The sequence below is a fragment of the Musa acuminata genome, chromosome BXJ3-4, assembly GCF_036884655.1.
Source record: "Musa acuminata AAA Group cultivar baxijiao chromosome BXJ3-4, Cavendish_Baxijiao_AAA, whole genome shotgun sequence".
Classification (NCBI taxonomy): domain Eukaryota; kingdom Viridiplantae; phylum Streptophyta; class Magnoliopsida; order Zingiberales; family Musaceae; genus Musa; species Musa acuminata.
The window spans coordinates 36,534,885-36,555,105 of NC_088352.1; the positions used below are offsets into that span (position 1 = coordinate 36,534,885).

The 20,221-nt window shown below is 41.3% G+C and overlaps 3 protein-coding genes across 3 annotated transcripts; 1 reads left to right on the forward strand and 2 right to left on the reverse strand.

The window, feature by feature from the left end:
- Positions 1 to 1,269: 1,269 nt before the first annotated feature.
- Positions 1,270 to 6,308, reverse strand: LOC103977311 (probable 4-hydroxy-tetrahydrodipicolinate reductase 1, chloroplastic). Its single transcript, XM_009392802.3, has 8 exons — positions 6,036 to 6,308; positions 4,177 to 4,414; positions 3,672 to 3,805; positions 3,504 to 3,578; positions 2,394 to 2,495; positions 1,941 to 2,050; positions 1,778 to 1,865; positions 1,270 to 1,674 (listed from the first exon to the last, which is right to left on the reverse strand). Exons 1-8 carry the CDS (start codon positions 6,213 to 6,215, stop codon positions 1,606 to 1,608), a joined length of 996 nt encoding a protein of 331 aa, XP_009391077.2. The 5' UTR covers positions 6,216 to 6,308; the 3' UTR covers positions 1,270 to 1,605.
- A 240-nt stretch (positions 6,309 to 6,548) lies between these two features.
- Positions 6,549 to 13,754, reverse strand: LOC135585676 (kinesin-like protein KIN-14C). The gene is made up of 22 exons (XM_065147076.1): positions 13,292 to 13,754; positions 13,060 to 13,217; positions 12,887 to 12,982; positions 12,532 to 12,799; positions 11,377 to 11,504; positions 11,199 to 11,282; positions 10,954 to 11,031; positions 10,789 to 10,881; positions 10,657 to 10,686; positions 10,316 to 10,458; positions 9,721 to 9,934; positions 9,566 to 9,647; positions 9,396 to 9,491; positions 9,137 to 9,316; positions 8,939 to 9,045; positions 8,689 to 8,867; positions 8,397 to 8,561; positions 8,061 to 8,314; positions 7,789 to 7,952; positions 7,181 to 7,665; positions 7,007 to 7,107; positions 6,549 to 6,892 (listed from the first exon to the last, which is right to left on the reverse strand). Exons 1-22 carry the CDS (start codon positions 13,401 to 13,403, stop codon positions 6,813 to 6,815), a joined length of 3,297 nt encoding a protein of 1,098 aa, XP_065003148.1. The 5' UTR covers positions 13,404 to 13,754; the 3' UTR covers positions 6,549 to 6,812.
- A 1,391-nt stretch (positions 13,755 to 15,145) lies between these two features.
- On the forward strand, positions 15,146 to 17,323 carry LOC103977305 (thaumatin-like protein 1b). Its single transcript, XM_009392788.3, has 3 exons — positions 15,146 to 15,298; positions 15,397 to 16,096; positions 16,649 to 17,323. The coding sequence occupies exons 1-3, from the start codon at positions 15,250 to 15,252 to the stop codon at positions 16,821 to 16,823; spliced, it is 924 nt and encodes a 307-aa protein (XP_009391063.2). The 5' UTR covers positions 15,146 to 15,249; the 3' UTR covers positions 16,824 to 17,323.
- The last annotated feature ends 2,898 nt before the right edge of the window (positions 17,324 to 20,221 follow it).

Genomic DNA, 20,221 nt, shown 5'->3' on the forward strand with positions numbered 1-20,221 from the left:
TCAAATTAATTGTTTTCTTCAGTTAGAACACATTGACTTTTATGACAATTTTAAGGGAGGGCTAATAGCCGACTTCTCATATCAGACCTCATTAGATTATGTGAGCTCCTCTCATGCTATATGTGGCTCGAACTCACCAAGTTTGGAGAATTCCTCTCACCCCATATGAATTGAACCCAATACTTTTTTTTTACAAATAAAACCCTTTACAATCATATCATCCTCACATATATTAAAATTACTAATAAAATTTACATGAGGCAATATATCTCTTTTATACAAGATTCTTTTGCTTGGGTTTAAGAAACATCTCAAGTTTTTGATATACTAATGAGTCCCTTTTGCATATGATATGTTCATCCATAAAAAGAGTATCGTAAACATTCAATGCAACCAATGTATTCCCTTTACAAGGATCTCACTCGCTAAAAAAGAGCATATGAAATGTTCGATAGGATCAAAACAACTCCTTTGTAATGCCTCTACCTAAGACAGAAAATATTTGAAGCACTCAACGTAACTAACATGTCCCCTTTTGTGCATGATGCATCGCCTAAACAAAAATAGACCTGAAGTGACCAACATACTTCTTTACATTTAATGTATCTGCTTAGGGAATACACGGTAGTCATCATCACCTACTAAACATGATACATCAACTTTCGATGGCATCAAAAAGCCCATCGTGAGCAAGCAAAGTTATATCAGTATGGCACCTAAAAGAAGGCTTTCCTCGTTAGATTGATAGTTGCAAAACTAATGTCATACAAACGTGCTTCTCTTAGGGGTGAAATGCCAGTCAAAACACAAAGCTAGCTGGTTCTCCATCAAAACAGTACAGTTCACTGAAGAAGGACGTAATCAATCAAGAGGTTCTTCGTCTAGAATGAACAAACATGCACTGATTTGATTATCAAGGAGGTTTTGTTGTTGGATAACAAAGAAAGTAAGATAATCTAAGATGGATACATTCTCTGCCCTCAAATTCAAGTCAAACACAAGCACTTTTACCCTCGTCCAATCCAACTTCTTTTACTCTTCAAAATACAATAATTATATCACCTTGGATTGATCATCAAAATTTTGACCATTTCAATAGTATATACACTCATTGGTAAAACAAAGGAATTAGTAGAGTCCAACAACTGTAAATATTGCCCACTTTTTGTGCTCATCAATTCATGCCCATCCATTACAGTCGCTTCCTTACTAACTCGGTGCACATGGATTTCCACTCTTGGCCAACCACAGGACCTTAACAAACCCTAATTAATATAGAGATCAGATAATAATATAGACATGTCATAAATTTATGTTAACAAGTATTAATATCCTGTAAACTCATAGGAAGAAAGAGATGGTGGCATGGGCGTTGGATGCCCAGCAACGGGATTTCAATACACTTACTGCTCGAGTTTACTAGAATCTGGACGCGCCAAAAGCCGAAGCAAAATTGGCACTAGTAAATCAAGGTATATAACCATACTCTCAACAAATTTCACCAAAATTTGGATGACCACAGGCTGTAAGAAATAAAATTTCCTCATCTAAAACAGGTCAAATCCAACCTCTGGAGTGGATAAAATGACTAATGAACAAAGCAGATCACCGCATGTTTCCCTCTCGCAGAACATCAATCATGTCATATATTCTCTGTTCAGCCTTGGACTGGACCTGCATCAGTGTAATGAGAGTATAATGTAACGCAAATTTTATCCACACTTGATTCAGATGGGGGGTGCAATATCAAGAAAAGGAAAAAGAAAGTAGATCAGACCTTCTTGAAAAGGAAAACAGCAGCATCAACAGTTCCCTCGGCATAGATTGAGCGGCCACAGACATTATGCTGGAACTCAAAAGAAACCCTGCTCCAGAAATCGATGTATCATTTCATGCCAAATGAAGTTGGAGAAGTAATGAGTTACAGTGTGAAGGATTACGTCTCATCAGGTGATGTGAGATGGTACAAATGAAATGCATGACCAGAGAGATGCTCTTCTGGGACACCCACCATCTCAAGTTGCTTCTTAGGGTCTCTGATCTGCTTAATCTGTTCAACATAAAGCATGGTTGATACAGGTCAACTAGATACATTGATTTGCTGTCACGTGATGAAAATAGTTGACTGCAAATCTTCATGAATCATTTCCATAAATCTTGGAAAGAGATGGTTGAAAACATTTTTGTCCACAAGTTGATGTGCTAAAAGGTTGGACTTTTCAACAAAGATAAAAAGTACATTCTAGATTAGTGCTCAAATACAGAAGCAAAGCTTAATTTTGAGTTGGAACCAGCAGCAAGGTGCCTTTACCAAAGCTCGAGTAAACATGGTATCAATTACTAGATTAATGCTTCTCCACCTACTTACTAAAAGAAAGTCATCTATAACTCACCTGTTTCATATCAAATGAGACACCAAGCTTCTGAAAGCATGAAATGACAGCTTTTGCTGTGCCAGAAGTATCCAGTTTGCTTGCTTGATGCGACTCCATCACCTGTAGAAACGCTAGTTTTAAGAAACTTTGTTAAGGTTCTAGCACAATGACTTCTGCATCATATCTTGATAAAATTCACGAGTAATTCAGAATCACAAAATGTCATGAACTGGTTTAAACTCTCAACATTATTTCCACTGGAGCTCTCAAAAATTAACTGACAGAATCATACATATCTGCAATCTGTAGCCATATTTGCCATCACCTTTACCATGGTTGAATGATTGCAATCCATAGTGCTAATAGCAATTCCAGAAACATGAAAAATATACATATTGAAATACAGTAGTTTCTTTGTATTGATCAATATTCTGAGACACAGAAAGTGTTATCAATATTCATCTTCAATGAAAATCCAATTATTGAATAATATAACAACAATGAGAGAAAAATATTTTATCACCAAGCTTCCACTTTTTAGTAACTTCTTCACTGCATAGTGCATATTACTGGAAGCAAGAGGAAAAGCAGTTTGGCGGATGTGAGACGAGGACCGGAGACCATGATTTAATGAAATGAAGTGTTTTATCGTTGTCAAGGAACATGCCGCTATTCTTTTCTCATTTGTAATAATCTAGAATTCACCATTGGGTTATGATTAAGAATTTCCACAAGCATGGTTTCTATTGTTTTGACAAGAATGGGTCAATTACCATCACCAAAGATAGCAATCATCAACATGACGGTCAACCTTCTTAATGGGAAGTGGATGAAAAAAGAAAATTCTTAGTTCGCTACTTTGGATGTTGCATTCATCTGCTACCGAACAATCTTTGTTGATGCACTGCATTGTATTCTTCTCTTTAACCATCCTACAACTAGGATAAAAGTCTGTCATAACTTTCTTGCAAGTTTCCTAGTTAGAACGATAAAGTAGAATAACCAATTAGTCATAATTATTTTGTTAATAAATTTCTTAAATCTTCCTAGTTAAACAAAGAATCCTTTTTTTTTAATCTCAGTTCATTTTTACTTCTTAAGAACTGAAGTGTGACAATTTTCATATACCTCCAATTTATAGCCTGAAAATGCTCCAGGAAACTGATCAGCCATGATCTCCATTGCTGCAATAAATGCTACAACCTAATAAAAGAAAGATGATTTGCATGAGTTAACTACATTTAGGATTTTATATAACACCACATATCTCTTGGTTTGACTAATTTAGTGAGGCACCTGTTTCCCCATTTGTGGAGAGATTACTGCATAGACATTTGCATCCTGGACAGTCTTATACAACATGTGCCTATCCCCACCGGTTGTCCCCATTACAAACGGCACACCAAGTTTGCAGTAAAGTTCAGCATTACCTGCATTATCAAAGAACGGATTTATTAACACAAAAATCACTCCACTAACTCATAAAGGGAACCATCATGCAAATCATGAAACGAGAACCATAAAGAAGATTTTCAAGTGAAAAAATTAGTATTGTCAATCACATTGTATCCAATATCAAGCATGTTTCTAACACTGAACAATATTTTCCTTGCATCACTCCAAATGCCGATGTAATAACACATACATAGTGAAGCTTAAGACTACGAGCTTCAGTTCTGTAAAGGGGAAAGGTGTTATTAAATTCATTGTTTCCTTTATGTTCCTTTAGCTGCCTGTAAAAGTGTGTAACAACTAAAGAAGCAACAAGACTACAAAAACGAAAAAAGTATGAAATATATACCATTCACAGCATCAGGCACTGTATAATCCACCACGACAACATTGGGGAACTCATGGGAGACAGAAGAAAGAACACTTTCTCTTTCAGATGGACCATGTATCTGAATCTCTGTATTGCCAACTTTTAAAGTTCTACCAGGCTTCTCTAAACTACTGAATGACACAGGAACTAACTGAAGGCCAGCAGAAAGTGCTGTTTCAGCAACTGCTTTCCCCATTTTTCCAGTCAATCCATTCACCTGCACAAAAACAACATACAAGAAAAAGCCTCTTAATCACCAGAACTAGGCATTTTCATTCATAGTATACATGATTTCTTGGGCCAATGCTTATGCCTAAAATTCAAAAGTAACTAGCATCTGTCAAAATAGACCAAAATTCATGATTCATTTGCACACATCAATTAGACGATTAAGCAGACTAGCAAACTAGCACATACGTGATCTTTGTTCAAAAGCCTAAAATTTGAAAATAACAAATATTTTGGAGGAATTCCATTGTAGATACCTCTCAATGAAGCAAGTCCAACATAGTTATTGGATATGGAAGAGAGGAAAAATGTCCTGGAGAAAAAAAGTCCTAAGGATTTTGTTTAGGCAACATTATATGGGTCTACTGACATGGCACCTAACAAGTTGACCCTGTAAACATATAGGAAAGCCAACAATGGAATACTCTGGCCACCTCAGGTATGACACAGGGTTTATGTTTTTTGCAACCTTACCATTCCATTATTATTTTTTAATTGCATGGTGTCATACCACTATAGTTCAAAAATTATAGTTTTACAGACAAGGGTCTCGATAAAAACATACCAGCATATCACAAGACTTTGCAAAAGGGTCTATACAGATCAAACACAATAAATTCCTAGTAATGTGTGTTCAACATACCTTTGGATTACAAGGAGCCCAATGACAACACCATGCTGACATGATATAAGATAGCTGACACAAACCTATACATCAAGCATGTGCTATCCTTGCTATAGTTAGTTTGCTGTAACAAGTTGCACTCAACCTATACGCTTGTCTTGAAACCTATAATATTTTCATGCAACATAAACAACATGAACCAAAGAATTCATTCTAAGGAATCAGCATTCTAACATCTAATGAAGCATGATGACTACAAAAATGCTTGCCACATCTCTGTCATACATTCTAGATTTTCAATGTGCCATGTACTTTAAAAAAATAAAGGAATGCATACATATCTCATCCATGTTCATGCATGTTAAGGTACAGTATATTATGTAGGACATGTATCATTTACTTAAGCACATGAACATGTTGAATATTTGCAATATGCAATATTTGCTCAAACTTAGATTACAGATGAAGATAAGCATTATACATGGGGTTCCCTACAAGAATTCGTTTCTTCTAGGCTGCATAAGGATATTGAAATCTACGAGTATAGAAACAAGTAATACGCAAAAAAATTGGAATTGAAATGATGACTCCATTCATACAACACTCTAAAGCATCCATCTAGTCCCAACTAATCAGTAATGCAAAACTCCTTATACAAAAATTAAATTACAAGTGATAGCGATGCAAAATTTTCAATCCAAAAGTTAACTGAAACAAACACTGAATGATAACCTCACAAACTATCAGAACATTCAGTGTCAAAAAAAAAAAAAAAAGTTGTCCCTAAATTAGTTCTGAAGGCACTAGCAAATCGGATGATACAAAACCAAATCGTGTTCCTTTGCTAGAATTGACCCGTCATGCAGAAAATCCCCACTTTTGCTTAACTACACCGCATTAGCTCCAAAAGCTATCGCCTTTAAAACCCTAAACCCCAAACCCCGCGACGGGGACTGACGAACAAGAAAAAAAGCTGTCCACATACCAGTATGGGAAAACAAAGGTTCGGAGCCGAGACATCGGCCGGTTTTTGCGGCGACTCGCTCATGAGGGCACCGACGACAACGGAAGAGCGACGCCGCGGGCTCCTCGGAGCCAAGAACAAGCGGTGGGGCGGGCGGTTTGCAAGCGGAGATACGGCAGCATGCGGTATCAACGAAAACATCTCCAGGGAGTCCGTCCGCCACGAAGGACGTTCTGGCCCGAGCGGCTTCTACCGAGAGATGGAGCGTGTCGGCCCCCAAGATCGGGCATACTAAAAACCGGCCGCTTCCGGAGGCAGAAGACATGCGATTTGGGCTTAGGTTTCGGTCGGGGAGCCCAACATTGGACAAATCAAGGGCCCGAATTGTTTGTGTCCGGTAAAACTCTGGTGCCCTCAAATCAATTTCTTGATCGATGATATTGATCTCTTAATATGCACAACAAATGTTCTGATAGTTTATTAGGCTTAATATGCCACATCACAACAAATGTATTGATATCTTTATATGCACAACATCAATATGATACCCCTTCCACCATTACAGAGAAATCTATAGAGTAACACAAATATAAACAAATAGAAGGTGATAGATACCCCTTCCACCATTACAGAGAAATCTATAGAGTAACATAAATATAAACAAAGACAAGGTTGCTTCTTCACCGCCATTCATAACTGCTATTGCAAAATTGTACAAGCAAAACGCATTGACGAAGGTTGAGAGCCACCACTCGCTCCGCTGCCAGCGATTCGACGAAGGCTGCGACCAGGGCTCTCTCACTTGACCTGTGCTTTCCCTACAACCTTTGAGGTCCTGGATGAAGAGATTGCCACTTGACTTGTGCTTTTCTTTAGACCTGGCATTGCAATACGAGTAACGATGTTTGAGAACACATTGTTGTTGATCTCTCTCTGCTGCGACATTATGGGATGGAAATAGTTCGAGCAATCCAGAGGCGAAGGCTACTTACTTGGGGACTTCAACATGTCTCTTGATCTTGTTCGGGACGCTGGCACTTGGGCAGTCCTCGAAGACGTTGCCTTCGCCGCCACTCGCGTCGGAGTTTTAGGCCTGCGTTTACGATGTATTGCATATCCTTTAAAGTAAATGGAGGTTAAGAGAAGGATAATTCTGTAGAACTCACGCTTTGGTGGTTTCTGATGATTTGGCTTGTTCCGGGAAGAGATTATACTCGACGAGGCTGCCGATCGAACCATCGGTTTCGGTTCCCATGGAGAGGCCACCATCCGATATGTCACTCAATCGTTCCTCGGAGTCTGCGTCACCGAAGCCCAAAAGCTCAGGGTCCGCAGAACTCTGCTCTGCTGCTTCTCCACTGAGCTTTGGATGGCTGTGCTCCTTCTGCTGCCTTCTGTCATCTGCGGACTGGTGAGAACCAGATTCAGAAACCTCGCCACTGTGCTCTGACCAGTTCTCATGATCTGCACCCACCTTATTAGCAGCCATTGCCCTTCCTACAGATGACATCCGTTCTTGACCTACCACTGAATTCGTGGAGGATGAATGCTTCAGTGGGCTGTTACTATGTTTTGATCTGATGTCTTTCGTCTGTTGGAGCTGTTCAATCTCCTCATCTTTCCTTGCAATAGTATCTTTGAGTGATGCCACCTACAATTTCAACGACAGTAACAAACGAATCTTAGCATGCAAAACCTGTTTGGATTTGATCTCAGAAGCATGCTACGAACAGGATCATCGACCGCAAATACGAATAATACTGTAAGAAAGAACCTGTTCCATCAAATCTCTGATATCTTTCCCTTCCTTTTGACTCTTTGCAGCACCCAGCTCCACCCCGGAAACCCTCTCAGCAAACTTTAAGGTACTCAGACTCTCGGAGAAAGACCCTGTATCGGGATTTATCTGTACAAACATCAGAGTCTTGGCGTGTCCACCTGCATTGCCAGGAGATGGAATTCCACTAAATGAAGCTCATGCTGAAGTGACTGACACAAACAAGCAATTGCTATCTGTAAACCATCACGAACAAAGCAGATCTTTACCCAAAGAACTTTGCAGTACTTGAGTTAGTTTGCTGTTTCTGTACGGCACATGAGCGGTCTTTTGCGACAGAGCAAATATGACATCTCCGAGAGCCGACAGAGATTTGTTGATGTGTTGCGCTTCCTTGAGCCTATCTCCAGTCACCTCGGAACGGTCAACTCTCTCACTTCCAGCGAGATCTACCAGATGAAGAGAGCCTCGCAAGGTGGTTCCAGTTTTCAGATCCGTTCCTCGAACATGAACCGTCAGAATGCTGTAATAGGAAGCTTATGTGTAAGAGCAGATGCAGCAATAAGGGACAGCATGTTTGCATGCAAAAGATACGAGATCAGAACCTGTGCGACCGGCTACTTCTTTCATTGAGAGTAGTGGCACTCACAGCCCTGTTTCCATGTCCTATCTGCATCAGGTCCAGCACATCAGAAGTAGCTTTGACAGGAAGCATACTCGCATCGGGGACGGCAAGCCCATTTGGCTGGGATGTAGTCAGAACTCCAAGCGTACGCAAGTTAGAGGGCAAACAGTACCGGCAATCTCATGAACAAGATGATATGTCATGCAATTTTGATTCTATAGAAAGAAAGAAAGAAAGAAAGAACAGGAAAAGAACCGTGCAGAAAAGGATATTTCTTCTGTGAGCTGCCATGTCCGAGCAGATCACGCACTTGCTCATTGTATATTTCAACCATCTGAACACCCACTTCATACAGATATGTGTCTCTCCTACTTAGAGATATCTGAAAGAGGTCGTTCAGAGCTCGATAATTGACACCCCATTCCTTCTCGGTTGCTGATTCCGGTCCAGTCTGAGCAAGACTTTCTCATCAGCAAAGTATGAAGATGAAATGTGGATTGTCGAAAGACAAAGCAAGCTCACCATGGTGTAGGTTTTTCCTGATCCAGTCTGACCATATGCAAAAATGCATACATTATAGCCATCAAGAACTGATCGAACTAAAGGCCGAGTGTCCAAGAAGACTTGCTCTGTTTACAGTACATCGAAAGAAAAGTCATGATTGGAACTGCAGGTTTCATGGTCAATGCATCAAATCAAACCACACATAGAGATTAGAACCTTGAGTGGCGGTTGAACCGAAGACCTTGTTGAACTTGAACATTCGCTGTCCATCTTTTCCGGGCTTGGAGGGATTCACAATAAGAAGCTCACCGTGCTCACCAATGTGATCTATGGTGGACTGTTTTCTATTCTCCCCAGGAAGGAATGGCCTTATCCGACAGTAAACTCTGATATTTCCTGTACACAAAGCACTGGTGATCTGAGCCACAACGTAATCCAGTAACAAAGCCACCATATTGCACGAAGAGCTTAAAACCTTTTAGCTCCTGGACCTCGTTGTACAATCTCCTGTTTTCTGCAAGGACGGCATGGTAGTTCTCTACTGCGTCAGTCAGTACCTTCAGCTGTTGCCCTGCACACCATCTCAGGATTCATGTTGGGATGTAAATCATCGTCAGAATGTAGCATCTGTGGTACCATTCTTACCAAAGCTGTTCAATTCTTCGAACCATCTCTTCTGTGAAACCTTCACTTCTTTCTTGATGGAGTTGGAAGACGACCTCAATTCCTAAAAGACATCAACACAGAGTTCCGAGTATCATACGGAGGACAACCTAAGATATGGTTAAGCATCGGAGTACCTGCACCGACTGCATTTGTAGATCTACGAAGCTTTCGAAAACATGTTCCTTTTGGTTCCAGTTCTGAAAATTGGATTCTGAATCTGTCTCTAGCTCCTGTATTCTCCTCTGCGATTCGGCCAAAACGGATTCGGCATCCTTTAGCTTCTCCTCCAATTCAATTTGGTATTCCTTTGCCTTTGTATCCATTTGCTGAAACTGATCTCCGTACGTCCTTTTTACGGTTTCCAACTCTTGCTTAAGCTCTGAAATTATCTTGTCACTCTTTTCCTTCTCCTTGGACAGCTTTTCAATTTGGTATTCCTTTGTTTTTGTATCCATCTGCTGAAACTGATCTTCGTACGTCCTTTTTATGGTTTCCAACTCTTGGGTAAGATCTGAAATTATCTTGTCACTCTTTTCCTTCTCCTTGGCCAGCTTTTCAATTTGGTATTCCTTTGTTTTTGTATCCATCTGCTGAAACTGATCTTCGTACGTCCTTTTTATGGTTTCCAACTCTTGGGTAAGATCTGAAATTATCTTGTCACTCTTTTCCTTCTCCTTGGCCAGCTTTTCAATTTGGTATTCCTTTGTTTTTGTATCCATCTGCTGAAACTGATCTTCGTACGTCCTTTTTATGGTTTCCAACTCTTGGGTAAGATCTGAAATTATCTTGTCACTCTTTTCCTTCTCCTTCGTCAGCTTAACCATGTCTTCTTCACCAACTTTGCTTCTCTCTTCGATCTTGTGCTTCTCTGTCTGCAGATGGACAATGACCAAACTTGAACAGGTAAAAAGAGTTGTAATTGCTGTTCATGAAGCAATTACCATCACGTTGGTTAGTTCATCATTGATATACAATTACTATCATTGTTCTTTTCTGGAATTGAAACTTGGAGAGATGGCAAGCAAAAGAACAGTCTTTATGAATTAAGCAGTGACAGATGAGAAGCAGACCTTAAGCAGCTGAAGCTGGTTCATAACTATCTGAAACAGAAAGGAGGGCAAGAATCATTTCACCATGGCATTGCAGGGACAAGTATGGATTGCAAATCCACAGGAGATGATCACTGCACCTATTGAGACTACCTGTGTTTCATCAGGTGTACCATTGGCTAGCGTTTCAAGCACTCTAATCCTCGACTGGTACTTCTCCTCGCGCGCTTTTATGAGATTGTTTTGCTATGAACAGGTGAGGAATTCATAAATAACATGTTTAGGAAGCAGCATAAATGCGGACTCATCTCGACTCACATTTCGTATGTGCTCTGCCTGAGTTGAAATACGCCGTTCGATCTCTTGCACAACTTTTCTCAGCAAGCATGCTACTCGCTGGGAGACGAGCACAAGGAAATCAAAGGTCGGGACAAAATATTGTGTTCTACTTCTCCATATAGGATATCAGCAGCCAGAAAAGATCGTTATCACTTGTAAAAGAACACACTGGCACATTATATGTATTTGGCACACAGGAAATGCTCTCATATAGAGTTACATACCTGAGGTATTTCTCCATTTTTCCTCTCGATACTTTCCTCGAGAATTCCGTTTACAACGCTTAGAAGAGACTGAGTGGGGGCATTCTACGGACAAGACATTCAAATGTGAAGAACCAGAAAATGATAATGAGAAATAAAGAAAGTAAAAGTGACATGGTTAATGAATTGGAGTAATTACATCTAAACTGTTTGATTTCATCATCTCCGAGATCTTAGCCGCAGGAAGATCATAATAACGCCCTTGTTTTAGCTGGAAAACCTCATGGAATTTATGCCCAACATGATGAGTTGGGGGAGTTGATGGCTCTAGAGGAAATGAAAGGTGAGTTTACAGTAAAATCGCACAAATCAAGGACAATATGCAACATTTTCAGAGCTATTAGCAAGTAATATCATGACCTATGAACATGATGAATGTTCTCAGATTCTTTTAGCAGAGAAAAGAATCAGAAATGCTATGCCTCTTAAGAATGTAGCAGTTCTATAATGCAGCATCACTTGTATCATGCTGATTTCAGATGAATGCTACATGATCAAATGTTTTTGTTCCAATTAAATAAGGCTCCAATTTTACTTGGTTGAAGAAAATTTGGTAGCATATGGGACTTATCAGTAAGAGCTTCTACCATCATAACATTGATTCTTTGAGACAAGCTTCCACTGCTTGGATAACATGACAGAACTTTTGCCAGGTTGATCCTTTACCATAATGGCTTCATTAATTGCATCATTGCACTGACATGGATAAACAATAATGTTAAGCTAAAGGAAGAACACAAGAAGGATCCATGTATGGATTTTTGAAGTTCCTACCACTAGATACCCTCACCGGTGCACTACTGAGATCATCATCAATTTGAAACCATCTGAACTATTTTTCTACCATAATATAAATGGCATTTTCATCTAACCTCTCACATTGTAACATGATAGTAAGCTCAACATGTTTGATTCCAAATGAGCATATCCAGCTTTTCCATAGAGTTCTGAGCCAATGACTTGATGATCACAAAGATAATATTCGAAAGTACATCTATGAACAAAGAAGACTGAGTTCTGCATATGAACAAGAATCGCAGCAAAAGGGAGTAAGCAGAAGCATTTCAAACAATGTCCCAAACAGAGGCCTCTGAGAAAATGTTAACAGTTCTACTGTTTAGAACCCAGCTTGATTCTTACCCTTCATTAGGGGAGTGAATTAGTCTTGGAAAAATTACTAACACAAAGAAGACGCAGATCAAAATTCAAGTTTGTCTCAAACTGTGCTACATCAAATCGGGATATCTTCCTTCATTGGTTTCACGTAGCTGAAGAATCAACACAATTGACATACCAGACATGATGGGACTTCGCAGGCGGCGTTGTAACCTCGAGTCATGAAAGCTGTGTCTTCTCTCCTCTCCAAAGATAGCAGAACTTTGCCCGTTTAAGGTGGTATCCCCTCTTAGAGCGTCAATCCTGCTCTCCAGAGATTTCCACCTTACTATTCTTGCCTCACCTACGCTCCTCGCCGGAGAGTTCAGATCCCTGTTTTCTCCAGTGTCGGACGTGAGGTGATCCTTAAGAGACCAAAGGCAGTACACTACTGCAGACGCTGGTCCCTGGTTCCAGAATGATGCAGTCCACGTTTAGTTCATCAGCTGAAGAGTAACAGTGATGCTAGCCGCCTAGAACATGTGATTCTCTACCTGTTCTAAGTCTGAAACCTTGAAACTGGGCAGTCCCGCCTGTTCAACAGCAGCAATAAATTTCCTTATGTTTTCTGAACGGTTCTCCGTCCTGATCTGCAACCATAGTTCACGCTGAGACCAAAGGAGAATCCTACATTACGATCAAACGTCAGAGATGTTGAGGTCTGAACCTCCCCCGAGTAGTCTGGATTAAACCTCTTGAGGATGCCACACAAGAGAGCTCCGTCGAGCAACCGCGCTCTGAGTTCCTCCTCCAACGCGTCGACCGGTATGTCGAGGCCGGGGAACAAACTGTTGAGCCACTCGATCACTTCTGACCGCCTCTTAGCTGAACGCGTCCCAAAGTTACAGGGGGAGAACAAAGAGGGAAACGTCGTGAACCAAAGTGCAGCATATGCTCACCCATATCGGCGTCCGTGTCCGAGCCGGTCATTCCTTGGCATGCCCCGTCTTCGCCTCGGCAACTCGCGCGCGCATCGCCAATCGGCAATTTGAGCAATGCCCCGAGCTTCATCGGGGAGCAACCATCCAGTGCGTCCGCCGGAAAGAATAGGTGAGCATTGAGATCGAATTGCAGGGAGAAAGGGATGACATCGCTCGCGGGACTTCTTGAAGCCGCGAAAACCTCCGAGCTTTAAGGCGAGCACGTCCTTTCTTTACTAAATTCTCATCCATTGTCCCCTTTGAAGAAGGAAATCGATTGCTATTCATGGCTTCTTCTTCCTCACTTGGTGCCTTCTTTTTTTCTTCGCCTCTACTCGACGCCTGCCGTTCCTGCCAACAGCAGAACAAAACGAAATCCACCATGTTGGCACTCTCCACAGCCTGTGGATGACCTGCACGTCGTTGACTCACGGAAGAACGTCTCCTTCCGTAATTTCCGGCGGCGCCTCTGCTTCCCTAACAATTCAATTTATTATTTCGAATAACAATATTATATTTCTAAATACGACTCTCACCGTAAGCAATACAAATACGTGCTTATCACATTTCGTATATGTGCGTCCATCTCCGATGGATTGATCGGTGCATCTCCTTTGGGAAGGAATCGATCTTTTCTAGGATCGAATGCTGGCTGACTAACTGAGGACTTTGGACTCCACGAATCTTTCTCAAAGAGAAATAGCCAAAGTGCTTGCAAACAAAGTACGTAGCACATGAAAAACCATGCTGCAGATTCTGGGCATGCTTTGTATGCTCAAAATACAAGTGGATGTTCTTCTTCCCAGCCGAAGAAACAAGACGGCCAAACGGAGCAGTGCGCAAGAAGCCTACAATTACAATCCATCAAAGCTTGCATTAATTTAAACTGATACGATTTACTACAGATTTACTACAATATTTTTATTTTGCTATCAATTACACCGTCAATATTTTTCTGTACAGAACTTATGGAGGGCAGCTAAAGTCCTCGAGCCAAATAGCCCACGAAAGACACGTGCAGACTATACAATTTAATAGCAAGAATTGAAATATTATGTTGACTAGATAGAGATCGGACACTTTTGACTTCTCTTATAGCTATTCCATAAAGCCGGGCGTTGAAGATTTGATTCGCGTGAAAAAGTAAGAAGGCTTTATTGTGACAGAAGACGAAAACATGGTACAATACCGGTCACTCGTGTCACACAAGCCGCGTGTCCGGTTCTTGTATTCATACCATAAGACCATTTATTAGTAACAGTGTTATCCTGACAGTAAATTATCTGAAACAAGTAGTCGGTCAAATCTGATTCGACAATCTGTGTGTGCTGCTGGAACTAACATCGACCGTCTTCCTGGACGATCTACCGTAAGTGGTAACGCCACTAAGGTAACCGAGATCGTCGTAATCCGTGGGAAATATTAATGTGCCTGTTCGAACAGTGAAGACGCAATAGAAATAGAAATCACGAGGGTCAACTAACGTGTGTGTGTGTGGGCGTTTCAAAGCGTCCTGTGTTGAACGTGGACTATCGACTTCGCACGGCCAAGGCGGCTTTTACTTCTTCCGTGTCATGCGTTGTCATATCCACATCGGAAACCGGAGAGCCGACAAGTTTCTATTGGTGCGTCGCACCTGACCACGCCGTCGACGCAGGCTCACGAATCAGTCAACACCCTCACTGTCTTGTGAACGAAACACGCCTGCGCACGGGTTAATCACCGTTCCATGGGCAGCCGAGCAGCAGAGGAGAGAAAAACCGTACGCTGAGGGCTCTCTCCTGACGAAAGATTTGGACCCACAACATCCTTCTCGTGTCCAGAACTCCTCTCTATAAATTGCCCGCCGCGCCACCTGCTGCAGAAGTACCCCCACCCAAACTCCCGACTCTTTTCCAAGGGCGTGTGCGGAGGTCTCACCCTTTTGCGGCGTCAAAATGGCCAGATTCTCAGTCATTCTCTCATCCCTTTTCTTATCCTTTGCAGGTGATTCGGTTTTCTTTTGGCTTTAATTTTTGGATTTCTGGATCTGTTTCTCTGTTATTTATACTGTATTTCCAACAATTTTTTGTCTCTGTTTTCAGGGGGGATGGCCGCAACGTTCACGCTGACGAACAACTGCGAGTACCCCGTGTGGCCTGGCGTGCTCTCGGGCGCCGGCACGCCTGCGCTGTCCACGACGGGTTTCCAGCTGCAGACGGGCGAGTCCCGCAGCCTGGACGCGCCGACCACGTGGTCGGGGCGCTTCTGGGGCCGCACACTCTGTGCCACCGACTCCAGCGGCAGGTTCAGCTGCGCCACCGGCGACTGCGGGTCCGGCGGGGTGGAGTGCTCCGGAGGCGGCTCGGCACCCCCGGCCACCCTGGCGGAGTTCACGCTCGACGGCAGCGGTGGGATGGACTTCTACGACGTGAGCCTCGTGGACGGCTACAACCTCCCGATGCTGGTGGTGCCGCAGGGAGGCTCCGGCGGGAGCTGCAGCTCGACGGGGTGCCTTGTGGACCTCAACGGGCTGTGCCCGTCCGACCTTAAGGTGATGCTGTCAACCTCCGACGGGGGGAGCGAGAGCGTGGCGTGCAAGAGCGCGTGCGAGGCGTTCGGGTCGCCCCAGTTCTGCTGCAGCGGTGACTACGGCAACCCTAACACGTGCAAGCCATCGTCGTACTCGCAGTTCTTCAAGAACGCCTGTCCCAAGGCCTACAGCTACGCCTACGACGACGCCACCTCCACCTTTACCTGCGCCTCCGCTAATTACCTCATCACTTTCTGCCCCAGCACCACAAGGTAAACCTAATTCTTCTTCTTCCTTCCTTCTATGTTCTTCGGGATAGAGCGTGCAACCCGCAAAGAACTATTGTATAGGCTGTCAAGAGTGGCACCAGGTAGCTTGAGAGCCACTGTATGACCTCAATCTTGTGGCCATGGATGTCAAAAAGGAGAGTTAGGCGAACGCGGCAAGCGTGGCTTTTTGGCTGTGCAAGCGATGCACGCACGCTGTTAGCGTGCAGAAAACTGCACCACAGTGTGTCTCTGGTCCTGCCGACTGCCCCAACTTCAAGTCCCAGCAAAATCCTAATCAACCTTTTTGGGTTGTGGGGGTTGGGTTGAGGTCGGTCAGACACCACGAGCAATCTTCTTGGCGACAAAACAGAGTAGGACACCTAAGGCCGACGGTCGGGGGGGGTGGGGGCAACAACACTGGACCTTCTCCTTCTTTCATCTGTCCTTTTCTCGGCAGCTTGCCCTCCATAGTCTTTATTATTTCATGTACGACGAATCAAGTGTTTCAAGCCGATTCTCTTAACGTTACTGATCCTATATGTTTTCTTTTGACAGCCAGAAATCTTCGGACACGAATCCGGAGGCAGCGGGCATTCCGTCGAGTAGCAACAGCACGATGGTCTACATCGGCGGGGAGCAAGCGAGCCACGCCACGGCCACCGTGCCACGCATCGCCGCCGTGCTTCTCGCCTTCTCCTTTGCTCTTCTCGCTATGCATCTTGGCTTGTAAAGCGCTACTACTACTACTACTACTAAATAGGAGGCAGCAGCGATAGGTGGGTAGTCCGGGACACCACTTGATGTCTCATTCATAAGATGGAGACGAAAGATTTCGTCGAGCTGATCACAGGCGAAGCTCAGATTGCCGGGCTCAGAGCCGCCTCCTTCCTGTTTCATCTCTTTCTTCTTCCTCGAATGATGTAGTCTCTCACAGACACGATCTGGGGTGGGTCAACGAAGTCAAGGTCCTGTTCGTCAGGACTGGAGGGCCCACTCACGATAGACCACATCACCCCTGAAATTTTTCAGGGTCACTCCAATCTAGTATTCTTGGTTGCTAGAGTTTACAGTTGTATTAGCTTTCTGCAGGGTTAGGGATTTTGGGGATACGCCTACATTGTTTCACATTGTATTTGATCGACAGAAATCATATGATTTATATCCAAAAGTTAGGTTAGAAACATTTGGTGCAATATATGTACCCTTGGAAGTTTGGACATGAAAGAACAATGGCTGCTCACCAAACTTGCATGACATAATTCTTATTAATTTAATAATCAGATATTACACAAGTGTGTTCTACAGCAACTTAATCCAAACTAACATTGCCTACCTACCTAACTGTTCCTTCCTTGATTTGGATACTGAATTTTGATGTATGTTATGTCCTAAAATTACCAAATCAAGGAGTTTATTGGCTATATAGCTTACAAAGACATTGGAAATTGTGATTGGTGTTTTTGAATTGAGCTTCCATTTAATTATATATTTTTAATATTTTGTAATTAATTCGGGATTATGGTGTTTAATATTTTGTTTTTGTATCCATAAAAGATCTCTATGATTTTAAAAAATAAATAAATATTAATTTTGACTGATACGATGAAATTGATCTAATCTATCTCGTTTTCTAAGTTGAGATCTTTTATCTTATTATTACAAAAAATTATGTCGGGTCCATTTCGCCTTATTGGTTATCTGTAAAAAAAATTATTTAGAATTAATTTAATAAATTTAAAATGAATATATATAGCTATATATATAATTAATTTTATAATTATTAAATTAATATTTTCTTTGGGTATCATATGTATCATATCCCACACTCCACATGTGGCGCTTCGATTAATCGAAAATAATAATTATATCAAATCTAATCGAAAGTAATAATATTAGCTCTCACTAAATCAAACTCGTCGCTTCACCTAACTTGTCATGTTTGTGTTCTTCTCGCCATTAACAACGTCATATTAGTCTTGCCACCCTCACCATTATCATCGCATCATCCACCATTTCAAAAGGAGTCACTTGCACCATCCACAATCCTCTATCCTTGCCATGTCTACGTCAGTCCTACCTGCCAAAAATCTCCGCAGTTTCCAAGAAGAAGAGTCGGGAGTAATCAACCTCGTCATCCCACCCAATCAATTGCGCTAAGATCGTGTATGTCAACTCGGCCTTCTTCCGATCGGAGTCAGCACCTTGACATGCTCTCACAAGTGGAAGACGAGAAAGTGAAAAGGAGCATGTTGTCAAAAGAAACATAATAAACATATAAAATAAGCTAAGAATTCCAACTTAGGCTTTGATTAGGTCGTCTACGTACCCATCCACCTGAGCTGGTACCATGTCACCATTGGGACCCACGCAATCCAACTTTGGATTCACCGGATCTCTCGTCCGAATGTTTCCTTGCTCGGATTATTCAAAGCTAAACAAGCGTTGAATGCTTGAAATTTAGAAGCAATAGATGTTTTCCCTCATTCGTTGTCAAATCTGATGGCGAGGAAGCTCAACAACCCTCAATTCTTATTTAGGTGCAGCAGATCATATCTCGATTCGACCAACTTCAGTTTAGATCACTGTTACTTCGACTAAAAACTCGAAGACATGATCTGTCATCTTTTGTCACTAGTGATATTGTCACTGCAACTTTATTCACTTTGCATTCTAATAATCATATTATTATCAGTAATGTTGATTCATGTCTGAGAAAACCTGAGACGAAGAGGTCCAAAAACATGTAACACGAAGCATAAAATAATCTGCACTGTCTTCTTCACGAGCACCAATTGACTACTGTCTCCATCCTTCTTAAAGTCTGTGTCGTCATTTTGCCCTTATCACTGACACATCTAAGCATGTAGATGAAAGAAATGTCAAGAACAATTGGGTGCATCGATCTAATTTCTCAAGGCTTCTGCCAATCGTTTCGTGTGACAAGATTACGTGTTTGGATCGTTCACTTCATCTCAATCAACGTTCATCTCTGACTTGGAGGAAACAAACTTGTGGATTACGTGACAAAACGATCTATAGTTAGAAATAGTTTCCTGTAATCTCGATTACAACAGTCTTGTTATTCGAAGCTCAAGCTTATCAAAACGATCTATACTGTTATATAACATATTTTTTTTATATTAAAATATAAAATTAAATAATAATAAATCTATTTTATGATATATATATTTTGAAGTCATTCAAAAAAAATTTATTTGATTTACATGGCGGTAGTGACCGAAGCTGTCGTAAGCAATATCGTTACTGTAACCATTGCACACAGTGGTGTTGTGTAGCAACCACAGTCTGTCATAAGAATGTTACAATCTATGACACTTTCACTACATACACAATCGTTGCCCGTGATTGAGCTGGTGACTACTGAAGGTTGTCGACCTCAATAATACTGTTGTCGACAATAAGCTATCGATAGTGGTCTATCATTCAAGCACGAGGAACCTTATATTAGTCGTAAACAAGCGATATGATGGATTGGATAGAAAAGTAAATCGACAATATAAATGAATCGTTCATGTATCGTAAATAATCGAACAATACATTTTCACTAGCGAAAAGTGCTAACAAATATATCTAAAATATTTGATTTCATAAAAATATCTTTGATATGAATTGTACGCACAAAAATCAACCTTATGCTAATACAAACAACTTTAATGTCAAAATCTGAAATCAAATAACAATATATCTATTTAACGAGATGTATCTCTTAATGTCATTCAGAAAGTTCTTATCCGATAGAAAGACATATCGTTGTTAGGTCAGAAAACTATGAAAATGTCGATATGAAAGGATAACTAGATTCGTCTTTTTCTCTCTTCTTATTTTTTATATGACTATTATAAACGATAAATTAGAGGTAAAAGGAAGATGAGAGAATATTTGTAATCTCTGTTCACGTGACTAAGAGAAAACAAGAGAAGATTTATAATCTCTTAATAATATCATATATTCAAATATTCATATTGAGTTCCTATGAGATTATTTATTTTTATAGACGAGACTAAAGAATCTAAAATAAATTATTATACTTTTAGAAAAGTCTCTTCTATTAAAATTATCTTCTAAGAAAATTTATAATAATTAAACTTTTTTTATAATATCTAATCT

What these genes read in the sequence shown, in the direction of transcription:
- LOC103977311 (XM_009392802.3), bottom strand. Translation starts at nt 6,215, where the DNA reads ATGTTTTCGTTGATACCGCATGCTGCCGTATCTCCGCTTGCAAACCGC. An exon ending in AGTGCCTGATGCTGTGAATG is followed by an intron (nt 3,806 to 4,176) that starts GTATATATTTCA and finishes TTGATAATGCAG; the next exon opens with GTAATGCTGAACTTTACTGC. An exon ending in CTCACATCACCTGATGAGAC is followed by an intron (nt 1,866 to 1,940) that starts GTAATCCTTCAC and finishes TTTCTGGAGCAG; the next exon opens with GGTTTCTTTTGAGTTCCAGC.
- LOC135585676 (XM_065147076.1), bottom strand. Translation starts at nt 13,403, where the DNA reads ATGAAGCTCGGGGCATTGCTCAAATTGCCGATTGGCGATGCGCGCGCG. An exon ending in GCGAAGTCCCATCATGTCTG is followed by an intron (nt 11,505 to 12,531) that starts GTATGTCAATTG and finishes CATTTCCTCTAG; the next exon opens with AGCCATCAACTCCCCCAACT. An exon ending in CAGGAAAAACCTACACCATG is followed by an intron (nt 8,868 to 8,938) that starts GTGAGCTTGCTT and finishes AGTCTTGCTCAG; the next exon opens with ACTGGACCGGAATCAGCAAC.
- LOC103977305 (XM_009392788.3), top strand. Translation starts at nt 15,250, where the DNA reads ATGGCCAGATTCTCAGTCATTCTCTCATCCCTTTTCTTATCCTTTGCA. An exon ending in CCTTTTCTTATCCTTTGCAG is followed by an intron (nt 15,299 to 15,396) that starts GTGATTCGGTTT and finishes CTCTGTTTTCAG; the next exon opens with GGGGGATGGCCGCAACGTTC. An exon ending in TTCTGCCCCAGCACCACAAG is followed by an intron (nt 16,097 to 16,648) that starts GTAAACCTAATT and finishes TTCTTTTGACAG; the next exon opens with CCAGAAATCTTCGGACACGA.